This window comes from Tripterygium wilfordii, chromosome 7 (genome assembly GCF_013401445.1).
Source record: "Tripterygium wilfordii isolate XIE 37 chromosome 7, ASM1340144v1, whole genome shotgun sequence".
Lineage (NCBI taxonomy): Eukaryota > Viridiplantae > Streptophyta > Magnoliopsida > Celastrales > Celastraceae > Tripterygium > Tripterygium wilfordii.
In genome coordinates, this window is record NC_052238.1 from 1,538,686 (window position 1) to 1,554,781 (window position 16,096).

Here is a 16,096-nt window from a genome sequence, read left to right on the forward strand (position 1 = left end):
CGCCGCCATTTTGGTTCTCTCTTCTGGTAAAATTTTGTGTGCAGTCAACACCGTGCTTTGACCAAACCCTTTGAAGTTTGATCAAAACCCATCAATTACTTCCAACTCTACCATCAATGCCATGCCTTTTATAATCCCATAATTCGCAGTCAAATATGCCACCGGCTGATATTAACTTAAAAATGGTACCGTTTCTTAGACCTTTTTTTTAAAAAAAACGTTGTGGAATGTTTTATTGCGAAGTTAGCTGGATTGCATGATTTCTTTGTGTCTGTGTTGTGTGGAATGATAATGTTATTAAACAATGAGAAACCACGAGGTTCGTGTGTTATCGAAATGTTTGAAATAAATACAAAAGTTAACAAAAAAAAAAGGGTAGTCGGTCAACTCCTTCAGCGTGGAATGTGATAGTCAATCTTATCTTATCTTCCCATGGCGGTAAAGATTTCCTTTCACCCTTTTCCTAATTTCATTGACGTATAACGTTTCAATAAATGTTTATTTTTTTTTCAAGTTATTGAATAATTAACCCAAATATTAAGTGCTAATTAATAGTTATGGTGTAATATTCAATTAGAGCAATGCACTTGCAATAAAAGAAATATACTAAAATTTTAAATAATTCATAGGCATAAAGATCAATATTTTTTTAAAAATTAATTTAAGAGATTCTGAATAATGTTATTGCGATAAAAAATATTTTGTAATTAATTTAGACATTCATGAATGATAGTATTATTGTGATGACGAAGAAGAAAACAACATCTTACTAATACAATTGGTGATTTGGTTATCAAATCAATTAAATTTCCATGTATGTCTCTAATACCACAAACTATGTAAAAACTTGTAGCTGCACAAAATCAATCCAATTAGAGAAAGAATAGTTAAAAATTTATGTTTTATGCAATTTTTGACATACCAATTTTGTTTCTCTTAATTCTATTTATTTTTTTCTTTCACGGCATTCAAACAAATACAAATATAAAAGGCACAAAAAGTAAAGACTAATTCTAGCTCATAATTTTTTTTCTTATTTTGTATATTGGATGTTATTGAGCATTGCATGTGATTTAGGAATAATTCAATAGAACATTTTTGGAGGTAAAATATATTAAATATAAATTAGAAGGAAGTGGACAAATGACAATATATGTAATAAAGCGAAAATATATTCTCAAATTTGGCGAGTTATATAAATATTATAGAAAGTAGGGTCACCTCTGCAAACTCCGGCTATATCGCTCAGTTTTTATAACTCCCGTTTTTTTTTTTTCTCCCCTCCAGTTCAGCTTCTCTCTGTTCCAATCCAGACTATATATCTCGGTCGTCTCTTTTTTTTGGCATCTTTAGCCGGATTCCAGCGGCATGTTTGACATAAAGCGTCTTCCCGGCAGGTTCCGTCGACGAGAAGACTGACATCTCGATCTAACATCCTGTTTCTCCGGTATGGTCACTTTTTCTCGAGATCCATGTCGTCATTCGAAACATTTTCTATATGTTAAGTTCTACGGGCAAGTCCAAATTATCAATCTATTTCGGATCTGAATCGATTTCCTACGCTTGGAATCGGATCGGCTCGTATTTTATCATGCTTAATCTAATTCTTATTCGTTTCCCGATTGATTTGTAGTTCTTTTCATTTTCTAATTGAATTATTTGTTAATTTATTTTTCTTTCATATTCGTGTCGATTGTAGTCTCTTCTGTTTCGATTGCAGATAAAGAATCGCGTGGTTTGGTTGTATACTTGGGAATTCCATAACTTTGTTGGTTATTGGCTTACTTATAGTCTCCATGTAATTGCTTTGATACTGAATTTTCTTTAACAAAGATCGGATCGTTTTTTAACATACTTATCTAACTAGGGAAGCTTTTGGAACACTAACCATGAAATGGATATATTTTGAATTTAATTTGTTGATTTGATTAGAAGAATAATTGGACAGAGATTGATTGCGTGCAGATATGACTTTGATGTCTGGGGATTTGGAGCACAATAGGCTAAAGTATTGATTGTCTCTCTTGGAGTATTTATTTGGTTTTGTGGGATTAAGTTAAAGATAATCAACATGACAAAAAAAGTTTGTCTGGGTCACTTGTCAATGGGGGAAGAGAAGGCAGAGCAAGAAGACGTGGCAAAGTGTAGGATAGTTTGTACCTGGGAGGGAGTGCATGATGGTCGTCATCAATTGAGATCAAGTGATTTATATCTCCCTGGTCTTAATGATGACGTCGCATTGAACTGCCTTGCTTGGGTTTCTAGATCAGATTACCCTTTGTTATCATGCATAAACAAGAGATATCGTACATTATTAACGAGTGGGTCTTTGTATGAGTTGAGGAAGCAGTTGGGGATTGTGGAGCATTGGGTATACTTGGTTTGTGATCCTAGAGGGTGGGAGGCATTTGATCCTATCAAAAAACGATGGATGAATTTGCCTAAAATACCTTGTGATGAATGTTTCAATCATGCAGATAAGGAGTCATTGGCTGTGGGCAGTGAATTGTTGGTTTTCGGCCGTGAAATGTTTGAGCTTGCAATTTGGAAGTATAGTTTGATTCGTTGTAGTTGGGACAAGTGCAAGGGGATGAACCGTCCTCGATGTTTGTTTGGGTCTGGTAGCTGTGGATCCATTGCTATTTTGGCAGGAGGGACTGATAAGAATGGGAATGTCTTGAAATCGGCAGAGTTGTATGACTCCTTGTCGGGTAAATGGGAAATGTTGCCGAACATGCACACAGAGCGTAAACTGTGTTCTGGGTTTTTTATGGATGGAAAATTCTATGTTATTGGTGGGATGTCAGGTCCTACAGCTTCATTGACTTGTGGGGAGGAGTATGATCTTGAAACGGGGAAATGGAGGAAGATAGAGGGTATGAGTCCAAATGTTAGAACAGCAGCTCATGCGCCTCCTCTTGTTGCGGTTGTAGACAATCAGCTATACACATTTGAGTCTTTGACTAACATGGTGAAAAAGTATGACAAAGTGAAGAACACATGGGATGAGTTGGGAAGGCTTCCAGTTAGGGCTGATTCTTCAGATGGTTGGGGCTTGGCCTTCAAGGCCTGTGGTGAGGAACTTTTGGTCGTAGGTGGGCAAAGAGTCACAGAAGGTGTGGCCATTGTGCTGAATTCATGGTCGCCAAAGTCAGGTGTTAATAATGGAAACTTGGATTGGAAGGTCCTTGGTGTCAAAGAGAATGTTGGGGTGTTTGTGTACAATTGTGCAGTTATGGGTTGTTGAGGACTATTTGACTGACTCAACCTGGTATCTGGAATTCAACCTGGCATTCTAGGTTCTTCACATTAATTTGATTGACTGGAGTTAATTATCAGTGAGATAGCCTCTATTAAGCTGAGAATTCAACTTTTTCTCTCTAAAGACAGATTCAAAAGCATGTTTCACATTATGAATCTGCATCTGATTGCTTTTCATAGTATTAAGCAGGTTTCCTCTGGTAATGTTCTGATTTCCATCTTATTCTTCTAGTTGTATTTTCATTCACCTTCCAGATAACTAAAATCAATAAACAGCAAAGCTTTATTGTTTAATGATTTTTTTTTTCATTTTTTTTGTGCTTATCCGGAGATCTTTCACTTTTTCTTATGCAGTTTGGCTGCCAATATTTGTTTCAGGAAAGCATAACGTTTTCATTACATAGATAAATAACTGATGTTCTTTGAAATAGGAGCCATGTAAATTCCTGTAAACCCAAGCGCAACGCATGGTATGAATGGTGGGTGTGATGAGGATAGCGGATCATATCACTTTTTTGGGTATTAAAAGTTGAATCAGAATCACATCTCAGGAGGGCAAAATTTTGTAGTCTACTAATTGCCGATCCTGCTACTTCTGCTTTTTTCTTCTTGTTTTTTTTGGTTTCTGGTTGGTATCGGGATGGCTGTAATACATCCGTCATTTTTGCCTTGGTGTTGCTTATGTAGCTCTGGAAAGAGGAAAGCTGAACAAATTGCACTTCATATAATTAACCTGACTAATCTAAATTTATATTTAGTTGATGCAACGTTTGTCAATCGTTGTGCTCTCCTTTTAAATGATGCTGTTATGGTTTAACAACTTGGAAGTCAAGCCTATTATGTTTATCTCATAATGGTGTTTTGATAATTGGCCTGTGGATGCTGCAAAAGCTAGCTTTGTTTTAGTTACTATTGTCTGTTAGTCTGCTCTTATGTTGCTGCTAAATATGTTAGGTACATATTCTGCACTAACATGAATGATTGCAGCACCAAGCACTTGCATCATGCACATGGAAGCCATATGGTTGCATTACAGTCAATCACTGATTAGAGCATAAAGGGCCCAGTTGCTTCCCAGGAGTTCCTTTGATAGAATCATAACTTTATATTAGGTCTTGATAGAGGGATCAATTCATTTTATATGATGTGATTGCCAAACTACCCAGTGGAGGAGAATCTGATTCACTCATGAATATCTATCATGTTATGCGACTAACCTATGCACCCCTTAAATTCTTCTTTTGTCTTAATTTTTTTTTTAAAAAAACATTTGTATGGCATTTCCAACTTTTAAATTGAGATGAATGTCTGTCATGTTATCTTGCATCAATATCTGAAATATATGTGTGTGCGCACTCGCGCCAGCGCCAATGATCCATGAAAGCTTGCCCAGAATGCGCCAAATGGATGCTCTTTCGTTAGCAATTCGCATACCGTTAAACTACTCGTGGAGAGGGTCTGGTATTTTCATCGGCTTGCTGTGGTATGGGCAAACTGGTTTGGGTCAAAAATCAAAGTAACTGATTTACTCTTGTTGCATGCGATCAACGATAACAGATCCCCTTCAAAATCAGAGTAATTGCTCTCTATGGGAGTTGATTTCAGTGACTGGAGCTCAATTGCTTATTAATGGGTAAACCAAACGTACCAAAGTGTGTTAAAAAAATCAAAACTGAGTTCTCGAAGGCTCGAACAGTGCTCGAGTGTACAATGTGTTCGACGTGGGCTTGTTTCGTTTAGCCGAAAACCCATGTGATGCCGGTCCGGGAAGCCCGTATATGTTATCGAATTGGGACGGTTCCGTCGTGGGTTTGTTTAGGCCGAAAAGTTGAAAACCCATGCGATGCCGGTCCGTGGAGCCCATATATGTAATTGAATTGGGACAAAAGTTAAAAGTTAGAAGTTAGAACCTCCGTCCGCTTACGCGGCACATCGAGCACGACCTTCACATGACCACGTCATATCCACGTATTAGGCAACGATATACTGGTGTCCATTACGATATGATCTGGCACCTAAATCGTGTACGACAACAAATACGAAAATGATATGTAGCCCATGATTTTGATAGTCCATTACAGTCCAAGTCTAGATGTCATGTCCAATCAACAATCCTATATGAATAAATTTAGGATTTTGAAAATTAAACACAAGTACTCTATTTCCTCTCCTTCATCCTCACGTTTTTCTCTCTCCTCTATCTCCTCATTCTCTCCTCTTTTCAGCAAAAATCCGACCACCGACCTGCCGATTTGAAGCGCCGAATCACTATACTCATCCTCAACATTTGCTGCTAACAACCGTCTATTTCGTCGGAATCTCACCTTTGAAGTTGTTGCCAACGAACTTTTAGAGCCTAATCTGACCACCATAGATCACCCCTCCTTTAACCACCACCACAGTTCAGCCCTTGGACAACCAAAATAGTCGCCGAAAAGTGAAAACCCATTTGTGACTCGGTTGTTGTTGGGTCTAAATTAACCTTACTAGCAAGTGTACTAGTCGACGACTACTGCACAATGATAAGCAAGGGTCGAATCCACATGGACGGAGTTATCTCTAATCCAAATGTATACTTGTATGTATGTATGGACAATGCAAACAAAAGTAAATTTCAACTCGAGATTGTTTGGTTCAGTAATTAAACTAAGACAAGCAAATAGTAAAGTGTTTTTGGTATTTTCTTGAAATAATGATACAAATTACGCTGATGCAAACTATCACTAATGTAACTAATATGAATGAGATGAGTTAATGAATATGAACACCAAGGCTTCGGAATCCCCTTTGGGAAATGACTTGCAAAGAGACAAATTCACACACATATTTGCTAATTCGGGCATAACGAATCCGTACCTAAGTCGGTTTTAGCGCTCTTAAGCCAAATCTCCCTAAAATCGATTACTAGCCATCTTATTGGTCTAGGTCGGATATTCCTAAATACATTATAGCCATCTTATTTGGTCTAAACATGCATAGGAATTCATGAAGTTCTATGGAAATTAGGATTCATACAAATTGTCCCCTAATTAAAGGGAGACACATTCATAATCAAGAGTTTCAAGAAGCATAATTTACTTGACATGTTATTGTCTAAGCAAATTCCCCAAACAATTTCATCCAAAAACCTAAAGTGTTGGCCAAACACAACAAGCATGAAGAAATTGAAATCAAACATAGAAACCCAAGATTTATACCCAAATCAACTCATATATATGTAAATCAAGTCATACACAAAGTCATTAAACCCAAGGCTTCATCCTAGCCTTGGCAAAAGTGGTTTAGTTACACATAAAGAGAGAAAAACACAAGAAGATAGATGAGAAAAGCATGAATAAACCCAATGAGTTGAGTAGATCCAAGTTGAGCTGAAGAATCTCTCCTCCTAGCTCCAAGAATCACCTTCCCCCTTGATAGGTATGGTAATACCTATTATTTTTGGTAGAAATATCCAACTAGCTCTTGGCTACTTCCCTTGTTACTAGCAAGCTATCTCCAACTTTGAAAGGCGTGCGGACAAGAGCAAGGAAGTTGAAAAAGGCACGGTCCAAAACAATGTTGAGAGGTAATACAAGTGCTCCTTTTGAGACATTGAAATTGTCTATCCATGGTACTTTCACAATAACGAATTCTAAGATAGAAAAAGGGTGGAAATTTGTGGCTCGCCAACTTGAATTCTGTGGGCCAAATGTTTCGGGGATTCTGAATGGAAAGTATCCTATGCACCATCCTCATTGATTTGTTTCCCAAGAATTGTTGTGAAGGTGTTGAGGCTTGTGGTGATTTCTCCAAATCAGGTTGTCTCTCTCCTTATCTAAAACAAGTGTTGTGTTTAAGCTTTCTCCCTCCCTTTATTTATTTGCATTGACGACCATGCATGTTCTTAACGTTTGGGGTGAGAGTTTGCTTAAATTGTTAAGTGTTGATGCATACTTGGTTGATTTTGTAGGTACAACTACGTCTGGCTGAAGACATTAAACTTAGCGCTACTTGGGAGGCAACCCAATGAAGAAAGTTTAAATTTCTGGGCATTATGTTTATAGCCAGACCATGCCTAGGCGCATCTTATACACGCCTAGGCGTGTGGGTATAAAAAAAAAAAAAAAGAAAGAAAAAAAGAAAAAAAGGGTTCATATGCTAGAAAGGGTTCATGAAAACATTGAAGAATTGTGGCTAGGCCAGTACCCCAGTCCACTCGATGCATGACTCCAACTCCAGGTTGTATTGTTTCAACTTGTCCTCTTTTTAGTGCATTATTACATTGTTATGTTTTGCATTGAGGACAATGCATTCTTTAAAGTGTGGGGTGGTGGACTGCATATGGATTATCTTGTGCAAAATTTCACATGATTTTTGTAGTAGCTGAATTTTAAAAAAAAAATAAAATTGAAAATTTAAAAAAAAAATAAAAATTTAGTGCTTGAATCTTGCATATTTATGGGAATTTTCTATTGAATTGAGTGCTATATTGAAATGCAGCTAATCTTGGTTTGTGGAACCCATCATATCCTTCTATATGCTTGACGTCTACTCTATTGCACAATCACTGTAATTCACCTGCACGAGAATGTGTGCTTGTGGGGTATGACTTGGGTGAATAGATGTTGGATGTGGACTTTCTCTAAGATGATCTAGAACACTGTGTTAGTTATATTCTTGGCACTAGTTAATTACATGCATGTTAAAAAAAAATGAAAAAAAATAAATTTGATGATGATTAAAAGCATGTTCCGCTCTTGTGATCTTGCTGAGTAACCGGGGCTCTTGTCTAACCAACTCGAGTTTCGAGTAAAAAGGTAAGACAATCTTGATGAACATACTAGGCTAGCTTAACTTCGAAGCCTTTTCAACTCGAGTGATTGATCCGAGGTGTGCTTTATCACATAATGCCCTAAACCAACTGGTTGGGAGTCATTGGTTGAGAACTCGTTACATGGGTTGACTAGAAAGCTTAAAGGAGTGAGCATTGCACGGGCCTAGTAAGATGAAAATAAAAAAATAAAAAAAAAAGAGAAGAAGAAGAAGAAGAGAAGTATGTATATAAATAAAAGTGCCTTGGTATTACTACTTGACTGTTCTTGGAATTCTTGGAATGTGACTATGTTTGGCGCCTATGAACTCTTGGAAGCCAAATAATTATACATTTCTTCTTTGCACGCACTTAATGTAGACGAAGTGATTGAGTAGACGGATAATCTTCATTGAGTATATGTTTGGATGAAGTGTGGGGTCTCCACATCTTTTTGATTGCATGGCATTGATCTATATTGTTTCGATTCTAGTGATTTCCCTCCCATATGTTTGATTTGAGTTATCTTGAAACGTTTGTGGGTGTCGTTCTTGTAAGCCCTCAGGAGACAAAACTCCTCCACTAGGGACACCTAGGGGTTTAACGGCTTGTTGCATATGCTAAATGCAATCGCGATTCCTGCGTTAGTGAGTTAGGATGTTAGTTGGTAGATGTACTTTGTTTAGTTTTACTTGAGGACAAGTAAGGTTTAAGTGTGGGGTGTTTGATAGGTATGGTAATACCTATTATTTTTGGTAGAAATATCCCCTCTTAAGCTTTCTTTTGATAAATAATGAGTGTATTTATGTGTTGATTTGTATTTTGATAGGTTGATTGCGGTTTGGATGAAAAGCGACGGAAAAAGGGCTGAATTGAAGAAAATGTCCACCGACCTTCGTGTGTTCAAATAGTCATAAATTTCTGTCACATTATTGGAATTGAGCGCAACAAAAGGCATTGGAAACTAGACATCTCCAGCTTTCCGTAGAATCTAAAATCATGCAAATCGGAGGTCATATGGAGAAGTTATGGTCATTTGAATAATGTGCCTAGGGGTAACGCGCCTAGGCGCACAAATTGTGCACGCCCAGGATCACTCCTGCACGCCCAGTCCAGAGAGTTGGACTTGAATTTTAAGTTGTGCACGCCTAGGATTGCGCCTAGGCGTGAAAACAAAGCGCCTAGGCGTGAAAAGCAATTTTCTGGGGTTTTTTAAGTCGCGATTTGTCCGAGCTGCGGCAGTTTGGAGACCTAGAACTGAATTTCTGGGGAGCGAAACCAGAGGGGGAAGGCGATTCTTGGAGCTAGGAGAAGAGATTCTTCAGCTCAACTTGGATCTACTCAACTAATTGGGTTTATTCATGATTTTCTCATCTCTCCTTTTGTGTTTTTCTCTCATTATGTGTAACTAAATCTCTTGTGCCAAGGCTAGGATGAAGCTTTGGGTTTGATGACTTTGTTTATGACTTGATTTACATATATATGAGTTGATTTGGGTATAAATCTTGTGTTTCTATGTTTGATTGCAATTTCTTCATGCTTGTGGTGTTTGGCCAACACTTTAGGTTTTTGGATGAAATTGTTTGGAGAATTTGCTTAGACAATAATATGTCAAGTAGATTATGCTTCTTGAAACACTTGATTATGAATGTGTCTCCCTTTAATTAGGTGACAATTTTGTATGGATCCTAATCTCCATATAACTCCATGAATTCCTATGCATGTTTAGACCAATAAGATGGCTAGAATGTATTTAGGAATATCCGACCTAGACCAATAAGATGGCTAGTAATCGATTTTAGGGAGATTTGGCTTAAGTGCGCTAAAACCGACTTAGGTACGGATTCGTTATGCCCGAATTAGCAAATATGTGTGTGAATTTATGTCATTCCAAGTCATTTCCCAAGGGGGATTCCGAAGCCTTGGTGTTCATCTCATATTTGTTAAATCATCTCATTTGCATTAGTTGCATCCTAATTCTAAGAAAATACCAAAAACACTTTGCTCTTTGCTTGTTTTAGTTGAATTACCAAACCAAACAATCGTGAGTTGAATTTTACTTTTGATTGCATTGTCCATATATACATACAAATATACATTTGGATTAAACATAACACCGTCCCTGTGGATTCGACCCTTGCTTATCATTGTGCTGTAGTCGCCGACTAGTACACTTGCTAGTAAGGTTAATTTAGACCCAACACCCCTCTATTTTCGCTCTCCAGAAAATCTGTTCGAAGTCCAAAAGTTGTGTGCAGTTAGGGCAAATCGCGAATTAAAACTTGTCCAAAAGCTGTTTTGTGCGCCTAGGCGTGTTGAATTCACCTCCTAGGCACAATCCTAGGCGTGGTACATACTTTAAGTTATCTTCACGTCAATGCTCGCTGGACTGGGCGGAAAAAAATGATTCTGGGCGTGCATAAATAGTGCGCCTAGGCACACTTATTCACCGAAATCTCTAGCTCTGCCCTAGGAATCTTCAAATGACCATAACTTCTCCATATGATCTCTGATTTGCATGATTTTAGAGGCTACGGAAATCTTGAGATGTCTAGTTTCCAATGCCTTTTATTTCGCTCGATTCCAATAACGTGACATAAAGTTATGACTATTTGAACATAAGAAGGTCGGTGGACATTTTCTTCAATTCAGCCCCTTTTCCATCGCTTTTCATCCAAACCGCAATCAACCTATCAAAATACAAATCAACACATAAATACACTTATTATTTATCAAAATGAAGCTTAAGAGGGGGAGATTTATACCAAAAACAATAGGTATTATCATACCTATCAGTTGTAACCCAGTTTTAGACCATTAACTAGGTATATTTTTTATTCTGCCTTCATGTTCTGAATGTATAGAAGCTTTTATTTCAGAATCTATTAATTTTGGTATCATTCTTCTAGTTTTAATCTGAAACAAATGGTTATTCCATTGTTTTTAATGGTTATTCCATTATTTTTATGATTATTCCACTGATTTTAATCTCATACAGGTTGTTATTCTATTGTTTTTAATATCAGACAGATAGTTATTCCATTAATTTTGATGTCACACCACTATTTTTCCAATGATTTTAAAACAATGATTTAGTTTTTTTTGTTTTTAATCTCATTTCATTGATTTTTGAGTGTTGATAAATGATTTTTTATGGATTTTAGTTACAATATGGCGGTTAATAATGGAGATATTATGTTGGTGGATGAATGAGGTCATTAATAGGTTTGATAACAACAACACTAAGGTGGTTGAACGAATAAACAATGTAATTCAAATAAATCTTAATGGATTTCAAGTAAAAAAATAATGGTTTACTTATTCAACTATTTTAAGTCAATGAAATAAACATTGTTATGGGATGAAATTAAGTGGAATAAGTTATTCTACTGTTTTAATGTAGTGAAATGACCATTGGTATTAGACAAAATTAAAAGGAATAAATTATTTCACTATGTTAATTCATGGAATAAACATAGGTCTGAGACAAAATTCATTATTTTTTGAAAGCACAATTCATAATTCATTGTTTTCTAAAAGTATAATACATAATCCATTGTTTTTTGAAAACACAATTAAAAATCCATTGTTTTTTTGAAAACACAATTCAAAATTCATTTTTTTTAAGTACAAGTTCAGAATCTATTGTTTTGAGATTAGAATCAAATATTTTTTAAACCATAATTAATTATTTTTAGTCAATAATTAATTCCAATGTTTTCAAAAACAATGGAATTAAGATTCGCTCGATAAAACCCATTGATAATGAATTTTGTTAAAAAAAGTTTTATGCATTAATTCTGAATATTTAATTTTTTTTCTAAATTTTACATGTATTTTGAGAGTTAAAATATTTAAATTTTCGGTTTAAGAAAGAAAAAAAAAATCATATTACAATATTACCATGTCACATAATGAGTCGATGTGTCACAGAAAATTGGGCTACATAGACTAGCATTATATGAGCGTGAGAGTCTCCCTGTACATTGGTCATGAATTTCATCATTTCAGTCTCAGTATCTGATTAACACGCATCACAAAAACGCGGTGGTTTTGATTATTTTCGCATATATTTTTCTTAATTTTCCCTGTAATTTTCTTGTCCACCAGATTGGTCTTGGAAGAATCTGAAATGGGAAACACAGCTAGCTATCGTCGCAGTCAACACCAAAACCACCCACGTCCGCCGCATCCGCCTCCGCCTCCGCAACCAGAAATCACCGGTAATCAGTTTGTTTTCGCTGCAGCATCACCGTACCCTTCTCAATACCCGCAACCGCAATATCTGAGCCCTAATTTTCCTCCTCGGTATCATCAGTATCCTTCTGGGTACTACGCGCCTCCGTATGGTTACCATCGACCGCCTGGTGGACACTATCCTTTTGGTAATATGCCTCCGCCACCACCCTATGTCGAGAATCAAAAGGCGGTTACGATTAGAAACGACGTAAATATCAAGAAAGAGACTCTCACGCTCGAGCCTGATGAGGATCATCCTGGCAAGTTCCTCCTTGCCTTCACATTCGACGCCACTGCGCCCGGAAGGTAAAATTTGCTACTATCGTTTAGGGCTTTGAGACATTGGCGCTTTGAAAGCTGTTGATAATTTTATGTGTGATTGGTTTGTGGGTAAATGATCCTCCTTGCCTTCCCATGTTCAGCTATTTTTTTTTGTTATTGAGTGAATACTTCTTGAAGAGATTACCGACGTTCTTTTCAGTCCCTGACCTATCTACTTAATTTGTGGAGCAGATGACCACAAAGAATCTGTTCTCATGTTAAGTAGCTTGGTTAAGCCATTTTGCAATCACCCATCATGCACTGGAATAATGTAGTTGATGGGTTAAAATATTCCTTGAAGAGGGTAGTTGTTTTATTTTGGCTTTTGAATGGTGAGATAGATGATTAATTAAGCCATACAGGACAAGTTGGTCTGGAAGAGTATGTAATGAGATTTTTTTTCCCCTTCAATTGCTAATGACTCGGGCAATAACTATATTTGAAATGACTAACTTTCCAGTTGAAGTATGTAGATTAAAACCACATGACTTGTTTGTTTATGACACAGCAGGCTAAGGTGTTATGACTTATCGTTTCATTTATTTCAGGAAAGATATATAATTTGGGTATTATACAAAGAAATGTTGTGGACTCAATGCTGCTGATTGAAAATGGATTGACTGTAGTAGGTCTAAAACCTCCTCCCTTAAGGTTTTTTTTTTTTTTTTTGACTGATGGATGGATTCTGAGCCTGATGTGAAAATAAGTTTTAGTTAATCATGAGCTGATGGATTTGATTTGGTTTAGTGCTTTTTGATGAAAGTGGCAGAGAATCTGGTAGTAATAAATATAGGCTGGTGCTTTAGTTGGTCCATATATGTGCCACCAAGCTGCCAAGTTCAAGGCTGTTTGCGTAAAACTATATAGTACGAGCTTAGTCTACGCCTTAGGTCCCTTCCTGCTTGAGCTGGATTTGTGAATATATATGTAATGTATGCTCTTAGCTCGGCCCTACTCATTTGGATATAGAGATTTTATTGGAACTCGGGCCTTGAGCTGACTCAAATGTGGCTGCATGTTGGTAGTGATTTCACCTCTTGAAAGGTAGTCAGTGAACATTAACAGGAAGACTATAAGTATAAGATTCACATTAAATAATAAAAAGGAAGATGCTATGCTTTCAGTTTCCTTTGGCATGCAAGAAGGGTTGGGGGTACATTTGCCTATGACTGCTTTATGAGTCTAGACTTCTCCCTTCCAGTGAAAGTGTTTTTGGAGGGACCCTGGTTTCAAGTATGATCTCATTCTTTTCATGATGATCAGTAGTTTCTTGAGTTCTAATGCAGCAAATTTAAGTAGAAGTACAAGCCCTGGAGATAAGCATATCACCTATAGCATTTCTCTGTCATTATGGGGATCTCCTTATCTCTCTTTATTTGGCATGACATGGGCAATGCCATGGATATGATGCCTTTTTAGGTGAGTTATGGCTGTTGTTTACGGGTGGGATTACCGAGCTCCATGAAGGGTAAACTTGTACCTGTTTGCAATCTTTGTAATACTTGTTTTGTGGCAGAGTGGTTAATGACGAACAGCTGAGATGGAGTCAAGGATTTTATATTCATTTATTCTTGTTATCTGCATGCAATATTTTCACTGCTGTAAAGAATTTCACTTTCACCCATGAATTGTCTTCTATGTCTCACCATGGACATTAACCTCAGCTTCCTTAACTCCTATGCACTATCTGCAGTTAGAAAACTTCTATGCTCTATCTGTTCCCTTTTCCTTTGTTCTTTATGTGCATCTTTTGCAAAATCTTTTTAACTTCAGTCTTTCGCCAAGTCTAACTTTATGTCCCTTAGCTATAATTATTGTTTCTGGAGCAGTAAATGTAATGTGTATGATAGCATTTTCTTAAATTTCATTCAGTTTTCTGTAGATTTTGGTGAACTAGTCTTATAATCTGTCAACTGTTCTGAAAAGGAATTTTTTTTATTAGCTAAACAAAGAAGCTAAGTCCTAGCTGTTGTCAAGACAAGTCCTAGTTGCTTGCAAGTGGTGCTCTTTATTAGTTAAACAAAGAAGCTAAGTTCAAGTTGTTGTGAAGACAAGCCCTAGTTGCTTGCAAATGGTGCGGTTGTCTGATATCCCTCCTACGGATGTGACACCCAGCTTATTTATAATTTGAATGTTGTAGTCATTGCTGTTGTAATTTGTAAGGTGTGCTCAACCTGCCTCTGTTAAAGAACTAGTTAAACTATTCAAGTATTATACTGAAAGACCAAGTAATACCAGTAAAAAACCTCATGTTTTAAGATGCAGGGAAGTCATTTTCTGAACGAGTCCACCTTATGCTGACATTTCTGGACTGCACAATCTTGCTTAGTTCATATATTTTGAATATGTACCTTGGATTGGAGACTTCAAAATGTTACATTCTACTGTTGTCTATGTGTAACACTTTTTGATACTTGTTTGTTTGCTGATGCTTTATTGTTAACCTTCCTTCTGCCACAGTATTACTGTCGTGTTTTTTGTGAAAGAAGGTGAAGAGTGTAACCTGACAGCATTGAGGGAAGATATACTTAAACCGGTCACTACATCATTCCAACAAGGTCTTGGGCAGAAGTTTAGACAACCTTCTGGATCAGGAATCGATTTCTCAATGTTTGATGAAACAGAGTTAAAGAATGAGAGTGGTGCAGAGGTCTATCCCGTTGCAGTGAAGGCTGAGTCATGCCCGTTGAGCCAGAGTGGATCGGAAGGAAATCCAGCTAACCCAACTGGGAATTCCCAGATTACTTTGGCTGTGTTTGAAAAGAAGGAGAGCGGTGAGTACCAGGTGCGAGTTAGGAAGCAGATTTTATGGGTAAACAAGATGAGGTATGAGCTGCAGGAGATCTACGGTATTGGGAATGCACTGGATGATGACTCAGGTGAGAATGATAATGGAAAAGAATGCATTGTCTGCTTGACAGAACCACGAGACACAGCTGTTCTCCCCTGTCGCCACATGGTATATAAAGGCTCGTCCTCTTTGCTTCCATTTGGTTTCGTTGATTGATATGATAATGTTATTGAGTTCGTAATTTTTCACTCCAATGGGCCAGTTAATATTTTCTCACTTTTAGTTGCTTTATGGTGAAATTTCGGTATATTGGAAAATCCGGGTTCCTGTGTGATTCTACGGACTGATTACTTTTTGTTGTGCTTGTGATGCAGTGCATGTGTAGTGGATGTGCCAAAGTTTTGCGATTTCAGACAGACAAATGCCCTATTTGCAGACAACCAGTTGAGCACATGTTGGAGATTAAGGTGAACAGTGGGGCTAGTGAATGAGGACTTTCTGCTGCCTTCTTTGTTGTATAGTATTCGGTGTTAACTTTTGTTAAAAATAAGTTATCGAAGTTTCGTTATGTGTCTATATACAAATAGAACTGTGGACTGAGCCATGTATTTCTCTTTTCAATTTTTTGTCGCGACAGTATAATTGTTGATTAAACCATGAAGTTCTTTTTGTACTTTGCCTGTGAAGTTGTCCGC

General features: G+C 37.1%; 2 protein-coding genes across 2 annotated transcripts; both read left to right on the top strand.

The window, feature by feature from the left end:
- Positions 1 to 1,229: 1,229 nt before the first annotated feature.
- Positions 1,230 to 4,129, top strand: LOC120001533 (F-box/kelch-repeat protein At5g60570-like). Its single transcript, XM_038849912.1, has 2 exons — positions 1,230 to 1,447; positions 1,966 to 4,129. The coding sequence occupies exon 2, from the start codon at positions 2,072 to 2,074 to the stop codon at positions 3,245 to 3,247; it is 1,176 nt and encodes a 391-aa protein (XP_038705840.1). The 5' UTR covers positions 1,230 to 1,447; positions 1,966 to 2,071; the 3' UTR covers positions 3,248 to 4,129.
- Positions 4,130 to 12,032: 7,903 nt separating this feature from the next.
- LOC120001534 (probable E3 ubiquitin-protein ligase LOG2) lies at positions 12,033 to 16,074 on the top strand. The gene is made up of 3 exons (XM_038849913.1): positions 12,033 to 12,595; positions 15,071 to 15,569; positions 15,776 to 16,074. Exons 1-3 carry the CDS (start codon positions 12,183 to 12,185, stop codon positions 15,890 to 15,892), a joined length of 1,029 nt encoding a protein of 342 aa, XP_038705841.1. The 5' UTR covers positions 12,033 to 12,182; the 3' UTR covers positions 15,893 to 16,074.
- The last annotated feature ends 22 nt before the right edge of the window (positions 16,075 to 16,096 follow it).

Coding starts and splice junctions, on each gene's coding strand:
- LOC120001533 (XM_038849912.1), top strand. CDS start 2,072: ATGACAAAAAAAGTTTGTCTGGGTCACTTGTCAATGGGGGAAGAGAAG.
- LOC120001534 (XM_038849913.1), top strand. CDS start 12,183: ATGGGAAACACAGCTAGCTATCGTCGCAGTCAACACCAAAACCACCCA. Junction 12,596..15,070: donor GACGCCACTGCGCCCGGAAG/GTAAAATTTGCT, acceptor CTTCTGCCACAG/TATTACTGTCGTGTTTTTTG. Junction 15,570..15,775: donor TTCTCCCCTGTCGCCACATG/GTATATAAAGGC, acceptor CTTGTGATGCAG/TGCATGTGTAGTGGATGTGC.